We start from the raw sequence: 24,998 nt of genomic DNA, 5'->3' as shown, positions 1-24,998 counted from the left end.
TGTGTGTGTGTGTGTGTGTGCTGTAGTTTGTTTATAGAACTTTATTAAAGCCTTTAATAACGTTAGCTTTTTACTTATGGCTTTTGCATTTAAGTATCATAAACGTGTATTTGCCACAGATCTTATTTTCTGCAATATTCCATAATCCAATTGAAAAATCTCATTACTTTTTGTCCTTGTGATGCTAATTTCCGGCTCGGTCTACAAACATAGTATTAGTAATTGTATTTGGTAGTAGTTCTATGTGCTCTATGATCTGTGTCACCTTGTGTTCCCTGCTCTTTTTGTGAGATTGTGTCCTGCTGTGGTTCTTTCAGGCGCTTTGTGAAGACCAGTCGGTGTCCCCTGGTGTTCATAGTGTCAGACAGTCTGAGCGGAGACAGCAGTTCTCGCCATCTCTTCCCCAAAGAGATCCAGGAGGAGCTGGACATCAGCAGCATCAGGTTAGACACAGTTTAATCCCAGCTGTGGACTGAGGAGGGACGATTGGGGTCGGGATGAGCGTATAAGAACAAACAATCTTGTTTTGGCAAAATAGTCTAAAGACATGTGTTTGGTGAATTGGCGACTCTGAATTGCCTTTTGCGTGTGAATGGCTGTCGGTGTCTTTGTATGAGCCTTCTGATTTACTGGCCACCTGTTGAGGTGTACCCTAGTTCCATCAGGACAACAGAGACATGTCATAGTAGCGTCACCTCCTTAGAACATTAAACAACAACTTTTTAAAACCTTTTTATCTTTATGTTTTAAACATTTTTAACATTTTCAACATCGTGGATAAATGCTTATGCTCCCGGCAACACACTGAACGTCAACTTTGCCTCCTTCTTACACTCACCCCTACTTTAGTGCGAACAATGAGTCTGCGTCTTTGAAGCGCACAGGCGGATGTTACGGGGATGCAATGTAGACAGGAATAAACGCAGATCCTCCTCTGGCAGCAGCCTTGACCGGTACTTGCTTTTGATCAAAGTAAGTATTAATCAAATTAAAATAAAGGGCAGTGCCGGCTGTCAGCGAACCGAGCCGGCCGTTCTGTGATTCTCCAGAACACACAGATGGCCAGTCCGCCCTTGCCAGGATCGGTCCATGAAAATCCTAGCTTCAAATAATCGTGGTCATACTTCCCCCGTTTTCTGCCAGACGCTGTCTCCTCTCTCACTTTAGGTAACTTCACAAAAAATGGATCCATGTTGCCGCTCGTTAGCTTAACTAGCTAGATTTGACTGTTTCTCATAATTTTCTTCTCACACTGCGCCTCCCCTGAAGCTCTCTGGTGCCCCCCCGGGGGGGCGCGCCTCACACTTTGAAAAGCGCTGATCTAAAGGATTCCTCTGAACATTGTTTTGTGTGCTCTCTGTTGCCAGTTTTAATCCGGTGGCTCCAACCACAATGATGAAGGTCCTCTCTCGGATTTCCACCCTGGAGGCAGGCAAGGTGAAAGGAAGCCTTGCAGTAGATGAATCATATTGGTACGAGTTTTTAGGTTTTCTAACACTGTACTTTCCCATTGTTCTACGCAGAGCGGGGGAAGGATGTGCGTCCCTGACCAGGCAGTGTTGGAGAAGCTGTGTTCAGGAAGCTCAGGAGATGTTCGCAGTGCCATCAACAGCCTCCAGTTTTCCTCCCTCCCAGGTCAGCGGATAATACACGCACCACACCGGAGGGGGGGGGTCGGGAGTGTATACGTGCACTCAACATCGTGGTTGTCTAATCAACTGACATGTATAAGTTCTGCCATTGCTGTAACCTTCCAGACACGTCATTGGAAAAGGGGCTGTTGAGGAAGGACCGACAGGGGACATCACTGGGCAAAGCTGTTTCCAGAACAAACCAGAGGAAGAAGAGGTCTAAACAGAAAAGGGATCAGGAAGAGGAGCAGGCTATTGGAGGGAAAGATGCTTCTCTCTTCCTGTTCAGAGCTCTGGGGAAGATCCTGCACTGCAAACGTGGGTCATATCTCCCTGTTTCCATACAAGTGTCTCCTAACCAGGAGGGTGTGTAACAGCCTGAACTATCTTCTTCCTCTGTTTTTAGAAACACAAATCAGTGAGCCAGCTAAATAAAGCTTTAGTTATAGTTATTATTATTATTATTATTATTTCTGCTCAAAGTGCTTTAACAACATGGCACACATTACAAATGAAAACAGAGAAGAAGAAATTCCCCTCAGATCAGACGCTAAGACCTTTAACATGCAGCAACATCATAGAACAGTTTAAGAGACACAAGGAGGTCAAAGGTATGATAATAAAAACAATAAATAATGATCCCTCGGAAAAAAACAAAGACAAAAATGAATCGATACAACAAAATATAAAAACCTCTAAAATAAAAATAATAATCAAAACCTTATAATAAAGGTTAAAAGATTAAAAAACCAACTTACAAGGAAATGTCCCTAATAAAACTCCAAGATAAATTATATAAATAAAAACCTTAATGACCATTTCCACAGGTAGCACAGATGCAGTTGATGATGATTCAAATAGCTTCTGTCAGTGTTGTCAAATAGTTTGTGTGTTTGTCATTACCAGGAGGGAAACAGGAAGATGTTGAAGTGGTTGAGAGTCCCCCTGGACCCCCTCTACCCTCTCACCTGTCTCATCATCACAGAGAAGCGTTACTCGTAGACCCTGAGGTGCACACACGTTTGTTTACTAGCTTTCACAGATAACAAACGGCATGCTCAAACAATAATAACACTTCTGTCTTTATCTCTTCGTTCAGTTTGTTGTTGAGCGCTCACACATGTCCGGGGAGTTCTTCAGCCTGTACCTCCACCAGAACTACCTGGACTTCTTCTCCGAGGTGGAGGATGTGGACCGAGCCAGCGAGTATCTGTCTGATGCTGACCTCCTCAATTCTGATTGGACGGTCAGTCTTTCCTAGACATTTAAAAAGTGATATGAATACTTTGATCATCAGAGGTGGGAGGAGTACTCAGATTTTGTACTTAAGTCAAAGTATAATACTAGTGTGTAGGAATACTCTGTTACAAGTACAAGTCCTGCATTTATAGGTTGCTCAAGTAAAAGTACAAAAGTATCAGCATCTAAATAAGTAAAAGTAGTCGTTGTTTGATTGGTCCATTTCAGAATAATATATATATATGTTTTATAATGATTGATCATGAAAGTGTTCTCAAAGCTGGTAAAGGTGCAGCTAGTTTGAATGACTTTGTATACTGCAGGGTAGCTGGTGGATTTACTCCAGGTGGAACTAAAGTCTGATTTAACACTTGATTATATTTCACATCATTCATCCAGATCTGTGAAGTAACTAAAGGTATTAAATACATGCAGTGGAGGAAAAGTACACCATTTAACTGAATTGTAGTGGAGTAGAAGTACAAAGTAACACAACATTGAACAAGTCCAGTACAAGTCTGTCAAAATTGTACTTAAGTACAATACCTAAGTAAGTGTACTTAGTTACTTTACACCACTGTTGATCATAACAATCTGTACCAAAAGGTTGTGTAATGATGTTTTCAGAGTCGCAGCACCATGGAGTATTATGGGTCTTCAGTGGCCACCAGGGGGCTCCTGCACTCCAACTCGCAGCAGGTTTCTGTCGGCTTCAGACCGCTTCACAAGCCCAACTGGCTGCTGGTCAACAAAAAGGTAAGACGCATCACATCGTGCTCTGTCACTGGCTTAGCTGTGGCTAAAAGTTACAGACTGGTTTAACTTGTGTTGTCTGCAACAAAGACCTGGCTCTTTTAATGAAACGCCATAAAGAGGGTAACTGACAAACTAGCTCATTTGGCTATGGTCTGGTAGACACATTATGTAATGGCCATACTCTACATTTGTGTGACTGCATCTTGCATGGTTGTAACTAGAGATGTCACCTGAACCATTACTACAAAAGTACAGTAGTTGCCGGGGGCTTGAGACTAAAGGTGTACCGTTCTCACTTTAATATGCATGAGTAAATACAAAATGTAACAATTTGATTGTACTTACCTCTTCCTAAAGCTCTTAAGTCTGGACGTGTGCCCTCAACTGCAGGTTTGCATAGTTGGGAACTTGGGATAGTATTACTGTAACAAAAGGTATCCACAGATTCAAACAACTGTCAAAGTCCTTGTTATTAAGGGTAAACCATGTATAGAACATCCTTCAGATTATACATTTGACCATGAATATATCAACTAAAACAATTTTGCTCTACATCAGCCAATCGGCTTGTGAGTGGGACCCCTCAAAAACACGCCTGTTTGCTATCCTGGCTCCTATATTGTGGAATAAGCTCCCCATTGACATCAGGACAGCAGAAACTCTGCATATCTTCCGTCACAAGCTGAAGACCTATCTGTTTCCATTCTAGATTGGCAATTAAATATATACAAATGTTTAATTAAAATTAATTTAGGCCCTGTAAATAATTTACCATCACTTACAACGGTCTGACTCGCTTGGAGTGAATATATCTGCACTTTCTTTGCTGTTCGGAGTTTAAATCTTTATGGTGTTTGCACTTATTGTGAGTCGCTTTGGATAAAAGCGCCAGCCACATGTAATATAATCCTGTCGTGTGTCTGAGGAATAAGTATTCTGTAATGACACTGATGTTGCTCCTGTCAGCACCGAGAGAATGGCCTGGCTGCTCAGTCTCTGTTCAGGAGCTTCTGCCTCACACCGGTCAGCCTGCAGACAGAGCTGCTGCCCTACCTGGCCAAACTCACCAACCCTCTGAGGAACCAAGGTAACACACACACACACACACACACACACACACACACACACACACACACACACACACACACCACACACACACACACACCACACACACACCACACACACACACACACACACCACACACACACACACACACACTGCTGATGTTAATGAGCGTAGTAACCGCATTGGTTGAAATCAGTAATAACGTTGCACCATTGGCCGTTGATAAAGTATACAATGTGTTACCCGCTGCCTTGATACATGCATGGTTGTTTTTTTCTTCTTTTATATGATGTGTTTTTAAACGAGTCAAATCTCACACTTTGAATCAGTCAGAATGCTTTATTTATCCCCGGGGAAGTTGGGTTCATGACAGTTTAGAATAAAGTAAATTAAAGATCAAAATACAATTAAAATAATATATAGACATAAGTCGGAATGTGCAGTAAAAACATTACAAAATAAATAAAGATATTTCTATAAACATAAGATGTTGAGTTAAAATGTCCAAGAAATACAATTCTAGTTATATTTACTAAAAAGGAAGAGTAAAGTTGTCAAGGGTGGTTCATGCACAGCGTAGCTTTCAGTTTGCCTCTCAATATGCTGCAGATCCACAGAGCATCATTTGAGGATAGTCTGTTTTGACAAAGTAACATGTATTATCATAACCCTTCAGATTCAGAACAACACATTGTTTCAAACACAATGAATATATTTTGTAACTGAAAGTCTTTAACAATTTCTCGTAAAGTAGCTTAACCATGTCATATGATGTGACGTCTGTTTTAATAAAATCGCTTGTCAAATGTACTATAAAGCTTTGACTAACAACTGAGCATTTAGCCCACCTGGTAGAAATGCCAAGATATATTATGTATCTCCTTCCTGAAAATACTGCCCTAAACCTCTTTAATCTGCCACATTCATAACATGCTCGGTTGCTATGGTTTCCTTGCTAATATCTCTATTGACATTAAAGCATTATATCAAAGCCTCGTGCTTAAAACGCCTACAAATGATGGTGGTACTGTTATTTTAGGTGGAATTTCCTAGTGTTTCATTGATTTTTGTTTTGTCATTGTGCTGGCTGAAGAATTGTATTTTTGACTGTGAACAAAGTAAGGATTTATTTTGCGGTGAGAGTCTGTGAATGCATTTGGATGTGTGTGTGTGTGTGTTGGACTTTATTAACAGACGTGCTCTGTGCTTCACTGTGTTCCAGCTCAGATAGCTTTTATCCAGGATGTGGGTCACATGTCGCTGAGGAGGCTCCCCGGCAGGTAAAGCACACAATTTCACATTTCCCCATAATGCACTTCAAGTCTGTGAGTCCCCATGACCTAAAGTCTTACTTTCTAACTCAGCGTTTTTACTTGAAGTTGCTTTATAACAGTACTAATGATCAGTCACATTATATTAAACTAAAAGTAATATGATTATTTTACCAAATACATGTGTTTTAGTGAATACATTATTTTGTACACTGTAAGAACAACAGGTTTGATGCAAGTGTAATGTTGTTAAAGGTGCACTCACTAGGGACTCCCAATCATTCTTAAGCAAATGCATCTCATTTCAAATTGTACCTTTTTTATTTCGATGTTTATATTTTTCTCTTTAAGGTTCGGACTGAAGGTGTTTTTGGATTATTATGTGAGATGTATTTAGCTGAAGTTCATCATTGTCAGTAAAAAGTGATAATGAGTTAAACAAATTTGAACATCAATGTGTTATTTGTAATATGAATATAGTTGCAAGAGCTTAAAAGTAATTGTATTCCTTTGGTTAAAATCACAAACATTGATTGTTACTATGGATACGCGTGATTTAACATAAATTCCGTAAGCGTGATTTAGAATGATGTGCAGGTGTCCTTATAAGAAACATCTGTTCTTCAATTTAAATAGATATTTGTACATTGCAGTTATGTAAACTGCATTGATCTGATGTGTGCAGATTAAAGCTGGAGGCTCTGACAGACAAAGAGCCAGCCCAACCGGAGAGAGACAGTGAGGAGGAAGAGGAGCAGAAAAAGGAAGAGGAAGGTCAGGCTGGGCTTGAGGAAGGATTACCTGAAAGTCAGCCCCAGCCTATAACAAGCCAAGACCTTCTAGAGGAGGAGGAGCTGCTCATAGAGGACTACAACAGTGACTAACACATCCGCTGTCATACTGTGACACATCCACTATTTCACTGGATGTTCTTATGAATGAGTTTTGGCTTGGTATGCAGGAGGATCAGCGACACGTGAAAAAAACAAGACCAGGTCTGAGATTGACAAAGGAAAAACAATATTACTATTTAAAAGCTGGTATACTTTCACTTTCCCCTCAGAATTCAGACCTTTGAGAATTTAGATTTGTATTCATACCTGAACCTGTACTCCATAGTGTGTTGATGACTGTGATACTAGCTCTGGTATCACCAGTGTTTCTGCCTCATTGAGGTGTCACCTGTAGAAGATAAGATTGTTTTGTCGAATGGAAGCTGTGATTCTTAAGCTGGAAAACAGGCTCATGATAATATGAAAGCATGGGGATTCATTTCTCCTAAGTGACCCTTGACAGTTCAGTTGTGCCAGTTAAAATATTGTCAGTATTTATTGTGTGAAGTGCATGTTCAGCATTTGTTATTTTTTACTTCACATCTCTTTGCTTTGCTGAGTGACTGTTGAACCTTAGATGAACCTGTGATGGAGAACCGTCTGTGAACAAGCCAAGCATTAAACTGACATCTGTTACATTCACTGTGTTCCATGGGCGGATGGAAAATTACAGTAAATGCCTTTTTGATGGACAAATAGTTTATTTCTTAAGAAGAATGTGAATAAAAATAATGTGTGAAACTGATCATTGGGCTCTTTAATAGCACATTATCTTGCTTTTACTCGCACACACCCCTTTACCCAATATTTACTTTACAACAGTTTCAGGAGGCTCCTTTAAATAGTCCCTCTGTTCTTGGTGACGCACTAAACTATATTTAACTTGAGGAAAACTTAAGAAATAATTCCTTCTGTGATACCTTTTTTAAATCTACAAAGGCTAATAATGCATACCTTATTAATCTAATACATAACTACATTTTTAGAATTTAAAATTGTTCTGTTTTCCTGTCATAATTGTAATAAGGTTGTGAATTGTTCTACTTATTTGACGGTACGTTGTTAATGACTTCAGTTATGTGAGGATGCATCGTGCTTTTTTAATTGAAAAATATATTGAGTTTATTTCATGTCAAGACCGGAAGTAGTTAGTGTTGGGCGCGGATAGCTTGGTTAACGCTGGGGCAGGTTGCGTTCAGGTGCAGAAAGGAAGCGACTCCGCCGAGTTATCTATACAAATATTCTAAACTTGTTAGAGCTGTCTCTTCGGAGGTAACTCTGGGATCAAACTTCACTAACTGGGTTTTATCTGAGTCCGCTGGGAAGCGCCAACAGGAATATAACGCTCACTGCTTCAGAGCTGCAGGTAAGAGGAAGTAACCATCCTAACGATCATCATTCAGAGACATTTCTGTCATTATGGTGGCACAGTTCAGGTACGAACACACTGGTAAAGGGCAAAGATCGTTAGTGGTGTAAAGTAACTAAGTACATTTACTCAAGTACTGTACTTAAGTACAAATTTGAAGTATTTGTACTTTACTTGAGTACTAATATATTTTGCTACTTTGTACTCTTCAAGCCCACTACAAAGCAGTGACAAATGTTGTACTTTTCCTCCACTACATTTATTTAGTACCTTTAGTTACTTCACAGATCTGGATGAATGATGTGAAATATAATCAAGTGTTGAATCAGACTTTAGTTCCACCTGGAGTAAATCCACAAGCTACCCTGCAGTATACAAAGTCATTCAAACTAGCTGCACCTTTACCAGCTTTGAGAACACTTTCATGATCAATCATTATAAAACATATCATATATATTATTCTGAAATGGACCAATCTGCACAACGACTACTTTTACTGTCGCTATTTTCACTATATTTTGATGAGAATACTTTTCTACTTTTAATTGAGGAACATTTTGAAACAGGACTTTTACTGTAACAGAGTATTCCTACACTCTGGTACTTCTACTTTTACTCAAGTACAAGATCTGAGTACTTCTCCCTATTGTATACTACTTCAATAAATGTAGTGGAATAAAAGTACACGATTTGCCTCTGAATTGTAGTGGAGTAGAAGTAAAAAGTAGCAAACAATGTAAATACTCAAATAAAATACTTAAGTACTGTACTTGAGTACATTTCCTGTTACTTTCCACCTCTGGTCCAGATGCAGGAGGTCAGCGGGGCCTGCAGCCTGGACGATGACATGCTGGAAGGAGACCTGGGGGATGGGACAGGGGGGTTAGCACCCAGTGGGCCCCTGAGGAAGAAGAGCCAGAGCCTCACAGCAGACAGCCTGCTGTCCAGAGCAGAGCCGAGGAGCAGCAGCCTGGGGGGGGGCGCCTGGATCCCTGGCCTGAAGACAGCAGGGCCCCAGCAGAGGGCCCACTGGAGGCCCCCCTGCTCCGGTAACTACATCTGTGACTCTCTCGCACCAGCCTCCTGCGGTTTTATCAGGCCACTAGACGCCTTAAACCAGGGGTGTCAAACTCAATGTCATCGCGGGCCACATTCGCATAAAGGTTGCACTCAAAGGGCAGGTTGTAACTATATAAATATATAATATATATATAAAATAATGTATATATATATATATATATTACATTATTGCCTCTGAATTTGATTATTATCGGATAGGATAATAACTTAGTAATTAACTATGTCTGAAAGCAGAAGTCCAGGGTAAATAATTGCAAGTCTCTTCAGTGCACATGTCACAAAACGAGATGCATTGTGGGACATGTGGTTTATGGGCAACCTGCTTCTGTAAAGTGGCATGTAACCGTATAATAAACGTATTATATTCTTTGCAAGCCGCGGGCCGGATTTGGCCCGGGCCTTGAGTTTGAGACCCCTGCCTTAAACTGACAGTTCTAATGCGTTATCTTTTGTTCATTTGTTTTTATTTGCGTTTAATCTAAATAAAATAATACACTTTTCATACACATTCAACAAAGACTTTACTTTGTGTAGGATAATAACTTAACGGTTAGAAGCTGTCTCCCCGCGGGACAGCCCAGCACAGGTTACCCATCTGTCTCCTTAGAGGCTGGCGCCGTGGGAAATGTAGTCCTTTATAGTGTCGACTACACGATTAGGTGAAAATATTTGGCCCTTTGTTACAAAACAAAAGACTGGCCCTAACAGACCCTTGACTGTGACAAGAACTAGATGAAGAGACCATCAAATTATCTTCTTTCACCCTCAAATAGCATCTTTTCTTAATTTGTCATTATTATACAAAAAACATACATTTGTTAATTAAGGAATACACAATAACTAAAGTTGGAAGTAGATACATTTGTTACATACCTAACATTTTAAGGAATTTTGGTCTTCAATCAGGATATGTTTTATATTGTTTTCCATGAGGAAACAACTATTTAAACTGACTCCAGTCTGTCACAGTTCAGTAAGATTGACATTTTAGGAAATAGTGGGGAATGGTATAAAGGTTTAGTTTTCAGTATGTGAACAGCTCATTTTGAAACTTGGCGTTCAGATTCAGAATACCTTTATTCGTCCCACAGAGGGGACATTTGCAGTTTTATCTCAGACTGAAGAGGTTTAAACTGAGATTGGTCAGTCCATAGTACTGTATGCTCCGTTGATGTTCCATCAGTGCTAACCTGAGACTAACCCTCTGTCTATATTGTAGAGTTTAAAGAAGAGCGTTGTGGTGTTTAATCCGTTTCTAAAATAAAATACCACTTTACTTTGGGTTCTGACTTCAATTTGTTGCCAATCAAATGCAGAGATCTTTGTATAGCGTTGCATCCAATATTTATTAAGCAATCCAGGCAGCATATAAACATCAACATAAACGTCCTCGATTCAAAAGCAACAAAAGTAGTTCTCCGTTTAGGACAGAGAGTGAATTCACAGACTATACAGAGATGCTGTGAGAAACCAATGTGAGTTTGGAACATTGAACAATGTAAATCTATTCTAGTAGACCTCACAATGGAATTATGATCAGGAGAAATGGCCATGACATGGGACCTTTAAAGGGGACCTATCATGCCAAATGCACTTTTGTACGTCTTTTATACATGAACATGTGTCCCCGGTGTGTCAGGGAACTCACCAAGTGTCAGAAAACACAACCCTCTCTCTTTTCCTCCATACCCAAATCTCTAAAAACGGGGCTGGAACGGATCTGATACAGACTGATCCAGATTTGAATTGTTCTGACGTCAGAAACAAGGAGCTCCGCCTATATGGGCAACTCTCCACCTATCAGGGGAATGAGAGGTTACCGTGGCATGGTAACAGCATGGTAACAGCATGGTAACAGCATGGTAACAGCATGGTAACATGACGCTCGTGCCTCGCCCCCCTCCTTTGCAGGGGGCGTGGTCAGCTGCAGCTCATTTGCATTAAAGCTACGTCACAGAATCAGCCCTTGCAAAGACAGGGCTGGAATAGAGCAAATAGAGCGAAATGAGGCATGGCTAAAATGCAGGATCTGTTTGGTATTTTGAAAAAAAACTTCACAGACATGTTTTATATAGGTATGGCCCTACAATATATTATTCAAATATAGCATGATAGGTCCACTTTAAAGTAAAAGGCCTCTAGCATACCAGCCAGCCCCTAATTGCTTATTACATAGCAATGACCTATAATAACAAATCAACAGAGCCATGACAACAAGACATAACATCTATCTATAGCATATTTGCATATTAATGTCCATCGTATATTGCATTCTTTCTAAGTCCATGTAGAAAGACCTGCATGGATTGTTAGAGAAAGTGGTGGGGACAGTTTTTTCAGAAAAACAACAACAAACACTACTGCGTTACGCGCAAACAATACAAACATACAAACGTATTATACACACACAATTAAAGGTGCTTTACAAATACAATTCATTATTATTATTACATTATGCTTACAATACTTTTTATGACAACTAGTGCAGTAACTATGCCACGCTGCTGCAAAGCGGGAACAACTATTTATTCACTATTCTCTATTACATTTTTACTATTGTTAAACGTGTCTCAGGTCCAAACTGCACCACTTGGGTCACCAGAAATACACCCTAAAGTGAACAGTCCTCCAGAATATACATGTTCTCTCCAAATAAACCTTTCTCAAAGTGTACAATTACTTGTGCATGCTATTTATTTAACATTTTAACAAATGATCCTAATGCAAAGTGGGGACAAAACTGTCCATTTCCAAAAGAGGTGGAGACACGTCCCAAGCGTCCCCAGTATGAATGACACCTATGAAGAGCAGTGATGTATAGGGCCACTTCTTATTGTGTGTTCTGCTGTTCAAAGGGCAGCCTTTGATGGAGGGCATGTTAGAGGCATGGTTTTGCTCTGAAGCAGGAAGCTGTTCCTATTTCAATCTGCACACAACTCACTCTGCTATCTTTACCACAATCCAGATGACCTTGCTCTGAATCTACAAAGCTCCACACACACACACACACACACACACACACACACACACACACACACACACACACACACACACACACACACACACACACACACACACCTTTCCAATGACCTCTAATGCAAGAGCACACTTGTTGTTGTGAATACGCAGGCTCCCTGGTTGACCTTTCCAAAGACGAGCTGAAGGACAGACTGCAGGAAGCAACTGAGGTAGCATGAGAAAAAAGGATGTTAAACTTGAATTTGAATACCTTCGTCCTCTTGACTGCAGCCTGCTAATGTGACCTCTGACCCCTGACAGGTGATAGAGGTGTTGTGCTCTGAGCTGGAGGTGGCACATCGTTACCTGGAAGGCAAATACGAAGCTCTGAAGATCCTGCAGGGGAAGGTAGAGCAACACACACACACACACACACACACACACCACACACACACACACACACACACACACACACCAACACACACACACACACACACACACACACACACACACACACACACACACACACACCTTTATTTGTCCCACAGCCGGGGAAATTGGCATTGTTACAGCGAAGGAGACGGTGCAGATTAAAGGCGAAGTACAAGTAGAATAACATAGAAAAAGCAAGCACACATTAAAATAATAACAAAATAAGATAGCATCCAAGGTACAGACGTGCAGCATTGTCAGAATAAGTAAGCACATAATAATACTTAGTAATAAAAGGAATCACAATCAGATCAGAATCAGGTGTATTGCCAGGTTCATTTACACATACAAGGAATTTGCTTTGGCGTACGATGGTGCAAACATAAACAACGTAAGAAAATCAATTGTAAGAGAAGTTAAAAAATATTACGATTTTAAAAAGAAAATATTAAAAAAATAACTATTTATCATTAAAAAAGATTGCATAAAATGTAGCCACTTATTCAGGCTATTAGGGTAAAAGCAAGACATATCATCAAATATATTAAGATTACTTTTAACTAACCATTTATTCAAGATTGGTAACTATTTTATAGTTAATTCAATCCGTTTACATGTTTTAATTTCTCTAATATTCATTTTTATTTTAAAATATATTTCTGTTGAGCCACCCTATACTAATTGAGTACCAGTATGTGAAGCCTTGTTAGGAATCAGTGGATTAGTTGATGAAAAACGAGAGCACCACACCTTCCAGAAAAACCTTCAGAAAATGACACGTATTCCAGTCCTAGAAACTGGTTGGGCTTTTTGATCATTGAAATAGTCGCTTTGGAAAGTTCTACACAGCTGCTAGTATGGCGTTATAATCGTACTGTGGCAAGTAGGACTGATTCTCCCTATGTTTGAAACACATATTAACATGAACTCAGTCTCGGAGCAGTTGCCTTCAGTCAGAGAGGCAACTGACTAGTGTTATGTTTTATGTGTATTTTGTTGTTGTAACACCTGGTACAACATGCTTTGGCAATACTATGTTTTGGTCATGCCAATAAATCTCCTTGGAATATGAATTTGAATAAAAGCCTGCAGGAATGTTCTTCCTCACACAGACCATTCTGGACAAAGCCACGAGTCACACTAAGAGTCTGCTGCAGAAAAGTGAGGCGACGGCCAAAGCTCTGGAGAAGGTGAGTGTGAGTGCAGGCTGCACACACAAAGGCTGGGTCTGTTTACTCTCAGTCTGAATCAGGTTCCTACTGCTCCTAGGATACAGGTGTAATGCCACAGGTCATGTTGGTACTGCTTGAAGACACATTTGTTTACAGACACTCTGTGACTGATCTCAACTGGAGATTTGAGTGAATACACGCTATGAGAAATAACAAGAAATATAAAATGGGTCAAGAGCGATGAATGAGAAAAATCGTCTACTACTAATGAAGCACAAAAATGAACATATACTCAAAGAAAAGGTAGGAGAGTAAACATAGTTGACTTTATACTGTAGCAAATAGAGAGTGACACAGCCTTAAAGTCGTAACGCTCAAACAACAGCATGTAAAGTGCAGCTTATTCACAGTTAGCAGCATCATCCCCTTCCATGGTGAACCCCAAACATGACGTCACTTTCTGATATAATAAAACATTTTCCTTAGAGGCTCCAAAAGGAAAGTGTTAATATAATCATGATTTAAGATGGGAATAACAAAGACATTTTTCACATTTCTTAGTGTAATTAACGCGGGTCTTTATGCCACAGCCGCTAAGCTAAAGGCGGCTAATGTTCGGCGTGGGGATGTTGAGTCGTCTCATTTAGTCACTTGTTATCAAGCGCTGTTTTTACAACTCATAGAAGACATTCACCAGCGGGGTATTTACCGACGTATGTCGTAGAACAAATGGTGAAACATTCCATAAGCCAGTGTTGACCACTTCTTTTATTTGAGTATTCTTACCAAAAATAAGTGAATAAAACACACTGACTTTGAGAAGAAGGGAACCCAGATGTGCTTAAATGCTAACTCACATCTGGTTTTATAAGTCATTCCTGCTACACTCTATTAGGGCTTGTATAAACCATACAGGGCTGGGAGGGTTGCTTTAAAAAATGTAATCTGTTCGATTTACTAGTTACCTGTACAAATTAAGTCAGTAACCTAATTTGAGTATCAAAATGCTAAAGTAATACAATCTGATTACTTTCTGTTACTTTTGGATTACTTTAATACAGAATGCAATGCAGATTATTAAAAGAGAAATACATATCAACAAGATGTGTTTTACTTAAGTGTATTATGTAAGACAACAGAACAATGAAACCTTAGAAAACAAGAAACCAAGATATTTGGGATCAGAAATTATTTTATTGATAGGAAAGCTGCCTGTCACTCAGCATATTCAGGCAGCAGCTTATACACCAACCATACTTGCCAACCCTCCCGATTTTTGCGGGAGACTCCCGATTTCATAGCCCTCTACCGGTTTCCTCCCGGGGTCATATTTCTCCCGCATTTCTCCCGATTTCTGACAACATCTGATTTACTCACGACTGTTTCCACTCAGATTTTATTACAGCTACACCAGTGTTTGGTTTTCATGGTAGCGCCTCTCTTTAGTAGCGTGCGCAACTAGATAGTCACAGAAAAACAGAACAAGAATGGACAACTCGACCCTCTGCTCACTCCTTTCCTGATCCAGCCCACACATATGCTCCATCAAGAGGATGGTGCTACAGACCGCAGGGCATTGCACTCAGAACTACAATAAGCATGTTAATGTTAATCTAACAGCTCCGGCGATCCACTAGCACCCCCCCCGCGGTGGTTTTGAAATGCTCCCGATTTCTGAGGTCTCAAGGTTGGCAAGTATGACACCAACACTGAAACACATGAGCACATACTACAGTTTAAAAAGCAGAAATAAAATCTGAGCTAAAATGCTCCGTTTTAGTTTAACACACACACTTAAGCTCACACACACTATTCTATGAACATATAGGTTCACCTGCTGAATTAAAAACAGAACTAATGAAGCAAAGAAAGTGAAAACCATAAAGCAGATTCAGGCAGTAGACGTATAGATTCACACTGAGAGTATTATCCTACAGAACAGTACAGCTAGTAATCCCCAATTGTTTTTATGTAACAGTCATCTGATTACATATTTTTTAATGTAACTGTAAGGGAATACAGTAACTTTTTTTTGTATTCTGATTACGCATCTGTTGATGCGTGAGACCAGCTGTTATCTAATATCTATATCTAAAACGATGTTGCAGGAGGTGAACAGCTTGCAGTGGGAACTGAGCTTCAGCCAGGTCCAGATGAAAAAGTCTCAGCAGTCCTGGGAGCCGAAATACAACAGGTCCCATTTTATCCACATACACACATGTCTGCGGTATTCTCACTGGTTTGTGTTGTAATGTATTGTTGTTGCTGTTGTTGTAATCAGAATACTGAGTGAGAACAAGGCTCTGACTGACAGCCTGGAGGAAAGAGAGAGTGAGATGCAGCAGCTGCGAGCAGAACATTCTGGTAATGCTGAATAATGTAGAATCACTTTGAGGTGACCTAGACATGTCTGCACGCATTATCTCCATCTGTGAAGTGGAGTGGATCCTTCTGGAAGTCAGCGTGAGGAGGAAACTACATGCAGTGAATCCAACTTACCAACGGGCACGATTAGCATCTAAATACGGTATTATTCAGCATTAAAGCGAAAGGTACCCCGACAGGGTGAGCCCTGACGTTAATAGAAGGGGTCCTGAATCCCCCCGTCATGGTTCATTTCACTATCATGACTTACTGATAAATCAATAATTTGACAACAAATATTCATTAGAACATATTTATTGAAAAATGACCTTATTGTTTCTGCTTAGAAAAAATAGTCCCTTCTTTAAACACTGCAAGAGCCAATACTGTGTTCCCGTTAGTGTTTACTTCCCGTCTGTCTTCTTCTGCTGTTCCCTTTAGTGTTTACCGTCTGTCTTCTTCTGCTGTTCCCTTTAGTGTTTACCGTCTGTCTTCTGCTGCTGTTCCCTTTAGTGTTTACCGTCTGTCTTCTTCTGCTGTTCCCTTTAGTGTTTACTTCCTGTCTGTCTTCTTCTGCTGTTCCCTTTAGTGTTTACCGTCTGTCTTCTTCTGCTGTTCCCTTTAGTGTTTACCGTCTGTCTTCTTCTGCTGTTCCCTTTAGTGTTTACCGTCTGTCTTCTGCTGCTGTTCCCTTTAGTGTTTACCGTCTGTCTTCTGCTGCTGTTCCCTTTAGTGTTTACCGTCTGTCTTCTTCTGCTGTTCCCTTTAGTGTTTACTTCCTGTCTGTCTTCTTCTGCTGTTCCCTTTAGTGTTTACCGTCTGTCTTCTTCTGCTGTTCCCTTTAGTGTTTACCGTCTGTCTTCTGCTGCTGTTCCCTTTAGTGTTTACCGTCTGTCTTCTGCTGCTGTTCCCTTTAGTGTTTACCGTCTGTCTTCTGCTGCTGTTCCCTTTAGTGTTTACCGTCTGTCTTCTGCTGCTGTTCCCTTTAGTGTTTACTTCCTGTCTGTCTTCTTCTGCTGTTCCCTTTAGTGTTTACCCTCTGTCTTCTGCTGCTGTTCCCTTTAGTGTTTACCGTCTGTCTTCTGCTGCTGTTCCCTTTAGTGTTTACCGTCTGTCTTCTGCTGATGTTCCCTTTAGTGTTTACCGCATGTCTTCTTCTGTTGTTCCCTCTAGTGTTTACTTCCTGTCTGTATTCTTCCGTTGATTTTACAGATTGTCTCTGTCTTTCGACTTCTGTCCTTCTGTGTAATAAATACATATATGTTTTGGAGCGACGTCCAATAAAAAGCTTTTTACAGAGCTTTCAACCACATGTCCCTGTCTTCATCCACACACGGATTGATGTGTTTGTGTGTGTTTGCAGCTTGTAGTCGGCAGTGCTTGGAGCTGCTCTCCTTGTTGAGTTTGAAGGAGCAGAGAGCTTACCAAGGAACCAAACCTCAGTACAGCCCCGAGAGAGACGCAGCTGATCTGGAGGTGAGAGAGCTGCACACACCGTACGCATAGTCTGGTCAAGAATTAGGACAAAGCTTCACATCCAGTACAGTAACATCCCACGCAAAACACTTGATGGGGCTAAAGTTACCTGCCAAGTTGCCACCGGGCCAGTGTTGGGGTACCATGCTACAAAGTAATGCATTACTGTAATCAGATTACATTTGTCTGTAAATCAGTAATGTGACACGTTACTGTTGATAACAGCAGTAATCACATTACAGGAAATGATCCCATTCATTTCCTGTGGCCTGGGATCACAAGAGTTATAAAGTGTACTAAACAACTCAAAATGTAATTAAGTGGTGATCAGCAATTTGATATGTTCAAATGCCTACTGTGGAAGATATTATAAGGCCTTGAGGCAATCAAATATAAAACACAATATTTATGATTGATGAAAGTAGTAAATCGGCCGGATCTGACCCGAACACGACAGTAGGATTAAAGATGCAGTTGTCAGAGTGTTCCTGTGTGTGTCCTGCAGCTGGCGGTGCTGGGGGCCTGCCGGTGCCCGGGGGCTGCTCCGTGTCCCTGCGGTCGCACCGCTGCAGCCAGCAGGAAGCAGCTGGTGCAGCTCCAACAGGAGGTGACTACACCCAACCCTTTTCCTTTATTCAACAACATATATGGTGTCTACAAACATTTCACATCAGGGGTAGACATTTAAATGAATGAAAAAGGACATCGGGTAAATCAGGGGTGGGGAACCTTTTTCCTCTCAAGGGCCATTTCCATTTTTACAACATCCTACGAGGGCCGTGCTTAAAAAAACAAAAATCACAGGCCATTCAGTTCGCCTTTCTTTCATGCTGTGCAAAGAAAAAGCAACCTCTTAATCCAGATATCTTACCATGACTCGAGCATGCATGCACGACGTGCACGGTGTGGCATGACCACCAAAACAGAAAGATACTGTATGGACACAAGATCTGTGCAAATGTATTTAGTTTCCTATCCATGTGAACATAATTTAAGTCGGGGGGACCTAACCTCCTCTAGGGGGGTCCGGGGGCAAGCTCCCCCGGGAAGATTTGTTTTAAATGTTGACGTTAAAAGCCTCAATCTGGTGCACTTTGAGAGCAACATGAGGAGATCTATGGATACATCTCTCAACACCCATATGAGACAGAACTGTAAGCAGATTTTCTTTTTCTTTATCCATCCATCCATCCATCTTCTCCCGCTTATCCGTGGTCGGGTCGCGGGGGTAGCAGTTCCAGCAGAGAGCCCCAAACTTTCTTTTCCCTGGCGACATCAACCAGCTCTGACTGGGGGATCCCAAGGCGCTCCCAGGCCAGCGAAGAGATATAATCCCTCCACCTGGTCCTAGGTCTACCCCTTGGTCTCTTCCCAGCTGGACGTGCCTGGAACACCTCCCTAGGGAGGCGCCCAGGTGGCATCCTAACTAGGTGCCCGAACCACCTCAACCTTTATCAATCAATCACATTTATTTATAAAGCACATTTAAAAACAACCCACGTTGACCAAAGTGCTTATGGATATTTTACAAATCACTCCCCTTTCAAACTGTACTCTTGTTTATTGATAACAACCTTTTTTACTGTCATATAGTATTTTATACCTGTTTTTCATTTATTCTCTTATTTTTTTACAACTATAATGATCATATAAAGGTGTGCCTTTACCTGACTGAGCTGAGGTTATCAGAGCCTCTCAGTCTGTCAGGAGAGAGCTCTCTTCCACCTGGTTGTAGAAAATGCTCCTTATATATATATATATATATACATGTCCGGCAGTGGCTCAGTCAGTAGGGGCTTGGACTGTGAGCGGACGTGCGTGACTTTGGTCTGAGGAGGAAATAAGTGAATTGTTTGTTTTGTGGATATCTTTTGTTTCGTCAAACTTATAGTTGTGTTTTTTGTTGTTGTTCTGAGTCACCCCCAAACAGCCTTGCTGGCTGGGGGTTTCCCCTGACCTGTGTGTTTTTTTTTCGATCGGACGGATAAACTGGCAAAGAAAACGGGAATGGAATTATCAACTGCGTCACGGATCACGGACATTGACAAATTACAGCAGAGTACGGAGAAAGACGGGACATCAGTGAATGAAAAAGGAATGGAAAATGACAACGGAAATGCGAATGGACAAAATGAAAAAACAGGAGTGGGAAAACAAAAGGAGGTGAGAGAGCTGTTTGAGTTGATTGTGGAGGAGGAAAAATATAAAAAGGAGCTTACAGTTGTGGTGACGGTGGAGAGTGGAAAAGCAGTAACTGTTATGGATCTGCTAAAAGGAGTTAAAAAAGAATGCGGAATTGTGATGGGGTGTCGGGTGAAAGGAAATGGGCTATATGAAGTGACAATGGCTGAAGAAAAAGGAAAAAATAAACTGTTGGATGGAATACGAATAAATGGGGCTTTGGTGCGGGGCAGAGACTGCATGACAAAAGAGCTCACGGTGTCATTCTTAAATATACCTTCGTATATATTGGACAGTTCAATTAAAGGCAGATTGGCAATGTGGGGGGTTCTGCCTGTCTCGGCAATAAAGAGAAGGATGTGGCCCGGCACTGATGTGGTTGATGGGACGAGGTTTTTGAGAGTGGAGTTCAACAAGGAAGTGCGGTCACTTCCTTACTCCACAAGGTTCGAGACTCTAGAGGGGCCGGAATACTTTAGGGTGATTCATGACAAGCAGGTACCGGTCTGCAGGATGTGCATAAGGCCAGGGCATTTATACAGAGAATGCCCTGAGTTTAAATGCCATAAATGTGCGAAACAGGGACACTATGCCCGGGACTGTGTGACTCGGGAGGAGGGGGCGAGCGGAGCCAGGGGGAGAGAAAGTGCACAGGCGGAAAATAAAGTGGAGAATGGAATGGAGGAAGAGGAAGGTGAAAGTCAGGAAGAAAGTGAAGAAGAGGATATACATGATAAGGCTGGGAGCAGGATGAACGAGGAAGCTGTGGCTGCTGTCGCGGCGGTGTTTGTGGCGGCTGATGCAAAGAGGGCAGCTGATGAGGCTGCCATGGGAGGTGGAGGAGATGGAGCAAGGAAGAAGGGGAAAGCAGACGAAGGGAACATGTGTAGTAGCAAAGCAAATACTGCTGCTGTTCCGGCTGCTGTGGACGATGGACCAGACTGCGAGGAGTGGTGAAGGTTTGGCTGAGACTGAAGCAGAGGCTGTGGTGGATGTTATTCTGGGGGCAGAAACTGATACCGAGGCTGAAGCGGACGTTGAAGGTGAACCTGATCCTGAGGATGGAGGAGGAGCTGTCGGTGGGAGGAGAGAAGGAGAAGGAGAAGGAGGTGGAGGACAGATGGCTGAGGGAATGGAGGTCAGCTCGGTTGTGTCGGACATGGAGGAGGAGGGAGGAGACGACGAGGAGAACGAGTCTGAGGACGAGGAGGTGGAGATAACAGGGCCCATAAAGGAGAAGATCGTTGGCGGGGCGAATGCTGGGACAAAGAGCAGAGGGATGAGGAGAGAATCCAGCAGGCTAAATGCAAAGAGGAAAGACGATAAGGAGAAAGTGGTGGAGAGAAGACGGGTGAAAGCGAAAGGAGGAGCTGCAAAGGGTCCGGACAAAAAATAAATAGAATGAAAACAATAATAACCTTAATAACACTTGTAATGGTGACAATTTCCTCTTTCAATGGGAATGGGCTGAGGTCCAAGGACAGGAGAGAGCAGGCCTTAATAATATGCGACTCAGACATCATTTGCTTGCAAGAGACACATTGGGATGAAAGGTGTGTGGAGGATGTAAGGAAAGAATGGATGGGAGAAATGTATGTAAATAATGGGAGGTGTGGGTGCTAGAGGGGTCGGCAATATTAATTAAAACCAGGGGTGGGTAACGAATATAAGGAAGTTGAGGATGATGGTGTTGGGAGATGGTTGGGATAATGTTTGAATGTATGGGGAAACCTTTAATTTAATAAACGTTATGCACCGAATGAGACAAGGAGGAGGAGGGAGTTTTTTGAAGGGTTGAAGGATAAATGTGGGGGAAAATGTATGATTGTTGGTGATTTCAATGTGTGGTGTTCGAAGCTGGATGTGTCTGTGAATATGGGTTTTAATAGTGATTCATCACGTGGTGCGCTCAAAACAATAATGGGGACAAATGGGCTGTTGGATGTGTGGAGGGAAAGGAATAGTAGGGAGAGGGTGTTTTCTAGGAATCAAGTGGTGGGAGGGATATTAAAACAGAGTAGAATAGATTTAGTGTGGAGTAATTTAGGGGAGAAAATTGGCGGAATTGAATATAGGAATACTGCCATGAGTGATCACAACATATTGAGTTTCTGCATTGGAACAGTGAGAAAAGGGAGGGGGGGGGGAGTGTGGTGCTTAAATGCCTGTCTGCTGAAGGATGATGGATATAAGGTTAAAGTGAGAGAATGTATAGAAAAAAGGGGAGGTTTGAATGGTGAGGATGTGGGAGTGTGTTGGGAGGGGTTTAAAAATGAAATAAAAGGGATAAGTATAGGTTTTTGTAAAAATAGGAATAAAATAGAAAAGAGAAAAGGGTTAGGGAAGAGTTAAAGGTGGGAAGCTAAAAAGGTAGATATAGAAACTAGGGAGAGATATAGATGAGTATAGTCGGTTGAAGGATGAGTTGGGGGAGATAGAGAAGAGAAAGTGTCGAGGTGCTTATAATAAGAAGTAGGGCTAGGTATGCAGTTGAGGGAGAGAAAAGTACAGGGGTTTTTTTTGGCGCTAGAGAAGGTAAAGCAGCGAAAGAATAATATAGAGAGGGTTGAAGGAAAGGGAGGAGAAATAATATCAGATTTTGTAGGGATTGCTGAGATAGTTGAGGAATTTTATAGGGAGTTATTTGAGGCGGAGGAGATTGATAGGGAGAGCTTAGAACAGGTGATAGATAGTATGGCAAGCGAGGAGATTGAGTGATGAAGGTAGGGACATATGTGAGGGGGAGATAGGATTAGGGGAGATAGAATTAGCTATAGCAGGTCTGGGTAGGAATAAGAGTCCAGGGATAGATGGTCTGACGTCTGAATTCTATGTAGAATTTAGGGAGGGGTTGGCACCAATACTCCTTAACTGTACAAGAGCTTGGAGGAGAGGGACGAATTGCCGGCAGGCATATCTACAGGGATAATTAGTATATTGTTTAAGAAAGGAAATAGGGAGAAGTTAGAAAACTATAGGCCACTTAGTATGTTAAACACGGATTATAAGGTGCTAGCACGGGTGTTAGCAAATAGAATTAAGAGGGTTATAAAATCAGTAGTGGGGAACACACAGGCATATAGTATTCCAGGGAGAGATATTTGTGACACTATTAGTAGTATTAGGGACACAATTAGTCACATGAAGGAGGGTAAGGGTGGGATAGTAGTTAGTTTAGATTTAAATAAAGCTTTTGATAGGGTTAGTCATGGTTTCTTGTATAGAGTGTTAGAAAAGGCAGGGTTTGGGAAAAGATTAATAGGGTGGGTAAGGAGGATTATAGTAGTGCAGTCAGTTGTGTTAAGATGAATGGGGTGGTAACCAATGTGTTTAAGTTAGGGAGGTCTGTCCGGCAAGGATGCCCTCTATCAGCAATGCTGTACACGCTGTCAGCCGAGCCCCTAGCGACGCTTGCTGAGGCAACAACAGGTATATCAAAGGGAGTGGAGGTGCAGGAGGGGGGGTTAGTTAGTTTTATCAGTATGCGGATGACCCACCATTACAGTTAAGATAGGGAAAGTGTTAGGGAAGTGTTGAAGACAGTTAGTTTGTATGGTAGGGCATCAGGAGCTAGGGTGAATATAGAAAGTCAGAGATTATGTACATAGGACAGGTGAGGGATAGGAGTTGTGATATAGGGTGAAGGAAAATAAGGATTATTTTAGGGTGTTGGGGATCAATGTGGGAATTAAAGATGTGGAGGGTAGGGGACAGACAGTATGTAGAGTTAGTGAATGGTTTAGTGAAGACGTTGAAGGTTTGTGAAGATGAGGGGGGCTTAAGTTGAGGGGGAAGAAGTTGTAGTGAATGGGTTAATTATGAGTAGGGCACTTTATAATGACAGTTTTAGATGTGCCGGATGTGTAGTGAATGAAATAGATAAGATAGTTAGTGAGTTTATATGGGGTGGGAGGGGGGTAAAGATAGCTAGAGAAGTGTTAGAAAATGAGTGTAGGGATGGAGGGTTAAAGCTGATCAATTTAAGAAGGAAAATAAAAGCAATTAGAATTAAAATGATGGTTCGCTACCTTGGAAATAAGGAGGACCAGATATGGAAAATGTTCTTAAAAGAAAAAATAAATAAATGTGGAGGATGGTGCTATTTTTATGGTGCTATTTTTTATGGTGCTGAAAAGGGGATGTTGAATGGTATGAGTGCTTATCAAAGGGAGAGTAATGAGTGCATGGGGCGAGTTTTTGAAGTATGTTAGGTCTGATTGTGTGAATGTGCAGCAGGTGTGGGAGCAGCCGATCTTCCTAACCCCAGGATCACTCATGAGCAGTGTTCCTTGTTCAATCTGCCAATGTGGAGAGCGGGGATTAGGAGGGTTAAGGATGTAGTTTTAGAGTATGTACCAGGATTTATGAGGGCAAAGGTGATAGTGGATGAGGTTTAGGGAAATAGATGGAGTAATGTATTTAGGGACAGCTGAACGAATGATGGAAGAAATCAAAGAAGGAATGCCGAGTGAATGGTTAACAATGATTGAGAATGAGAGTGTTAAAGGAAAGGAGAGTGTGGTGGATTTATATGTGGGGAAAGAGGATGTCAATGTAAAAATAGAAAATGTGAAAACAAAAAAAATATATAAATGGTTAAAAGGGGATGTGATTAGAAGACCTGCATCAGAGAAGTGTGGATGAGTGTTGTGAACGGTATGACTGGCAGGAGAATGTGGGAGAATGTGAAAATTAAGTGGAACAGTATTGAATGTGATAACTTTGATTTTGTGTTGAGGCATAATAGGGTGTTTAACAACCTGATCATTAGTCATTTTGATGCAACTATTGAGAGAGAGTGTGATGTGTGTAAGGATCAGGTTGAAACGTGTTTGCATGAGTTTGTTGAATGTAAAGAGCTTGTTGTTTTTTTTGGAAGGATGAAAGAGTTAATTGGTAGATGTTGGAATGAATGGTATGTGAGAGAAATGGAATGGAAGGAGCTGTGGCTGTTTGGTGTGATTGAGAAGAAGGATGAATGCAATGTGAATCTTTTAAATTATGTTCTGAGCCATGCAAGGCGTGCGGTCCAAATAAGGAGGAACATTGCCCATTTCGAGGGTAAAATGTCAGAGGTGTGGCATATATTGAAGAGGACAGTAAAAAGGGACATTAACCTTGTACTAATACATGTGGAAAAGGACATATTTGCGAGGATTTTGTGGATGGCA

General features: G+C 41.4%; 2 protein-coding genes across 5 annotated transcripts in view; both read left to right on the top strand.

The window, feature by feature from the left end:
* The window catches only part of rad17 (RAD17 checkpoint clamp loader component), a 34,339-nt gene extending 26,799 nt beyond the window's left edge, over window positions 1–7,540 (top strand). Inside the window, exons 8-17 of one of the 2 annotated variants that reach the window (XM_034199267.1) lie at window positions 318–443; window positions 1,368–1,437; window positions 1,524–1,635; window positions 1,758–1,949; window positions 2,538–2,641; window positions 2,731–2,877; window positions 3,498–3,626; window positions 4,593–4,713; window positions 5,914–5,971; window positions 6,648–7,540. In XM_034199267.1, the coding sequence (XP_034055158.1) occupies window positions 318–443; window positions 1,368–1,437; window positions 1,524–1,635; window positions 1,758–1,949; window positions 2,538–2,641; window positions 2,731–2,877; window positions 3,498–3,626; window positions 4,593–4,713; window positions 5,914–5,971; window positions 6,648–6,846 (1,258 nt within the window). In that variant the 3' untranslated portion in view covers window positions 6,847–7,540. Of the gene's footprint in view, window positions 1–317; window positions 444–1,367; window positions 1,438–1,523; window positions 1,636–1,757; window positions 1,998–2,537; window positions 2,642–2,730; window positions 2,878–3,497; window positions 3,627–4,592; window positions 4,714–5,913; window positions 5,972–6,647 lie in introns of both variants that reach the window. The other variant, XM_034199266.1, reaches the window with a different exon arrangement.
* A 420-nt stretch (window positions 7,541–7,960) lies between these two features.
* The window catches only part of ccdc125 (coiled-coil domain containing 125), a 47,215-nt gene continuing 30,177 nt past the window's right edge, over window positions 7,961–24,998 (top strand). For all 3 annotated transcript variants that reach the window (XM_034199286.1, XM_034199288.1, XM_034199287.1), the window contains exons 1-10: window positions 7,961–8,161; window positions 8,973–9,213; window positions 12,374–12,432; window positions 12,524–12,610; window positions 13,747–13,824; window positions 15,915–16,000; window positions 16,088–16,170; window positions 17,534–17,646; window positions 18,152–18,253; window positions 19,645–19,809. In XM_034199286.1, the coding sequence (XP_034055177.1) occupies window positions 8,973–9,213; window positions 12,374–12,432; window positions 12,524–12,610; window positions 13,747–13,824; window positions 15,915–16,000; window positions 16,088–16,170; window positions 17,534–17,646; window positions 18,152–18,253; window positions 19,645–19,809 (1,014 nt within the window). In that variant the 5' untranslated portion in view covers window positions 7,961–8,161. The remainder of the gene's footprint in view (window positions 8,162–8,972; window positions 9,214–12,373; window positions 12,433–12,523; window positions 12,611–13,746; window positions 13,825–15,914; window positions 16,001–16,087; window positions 16,171–17,533; window positions 17,647–18,151; window positions 18,254–19,644; window positions 19,810–24,998) is intronic.

Source organism: Gymnodraco acuticeps, unplaced genomic scaffold, assembly GCF_902827175.1.
Source record: "Gymnodraco acuticeps unplaced genomic scaffold, fGymAcu1.1, whole genome shotgun sequence".
Classification (NCBI taxonomy): domain Eukaryota; kingdom Metazoa; phylum Chordata; class Actinopteri; order Perciformes; family Bathydraconidae; genus Gymnodraco; species Gymnodraco acuticeps.
This window is presented reverse-complemented; position numbering and strand designations above follow the sequence as displayed.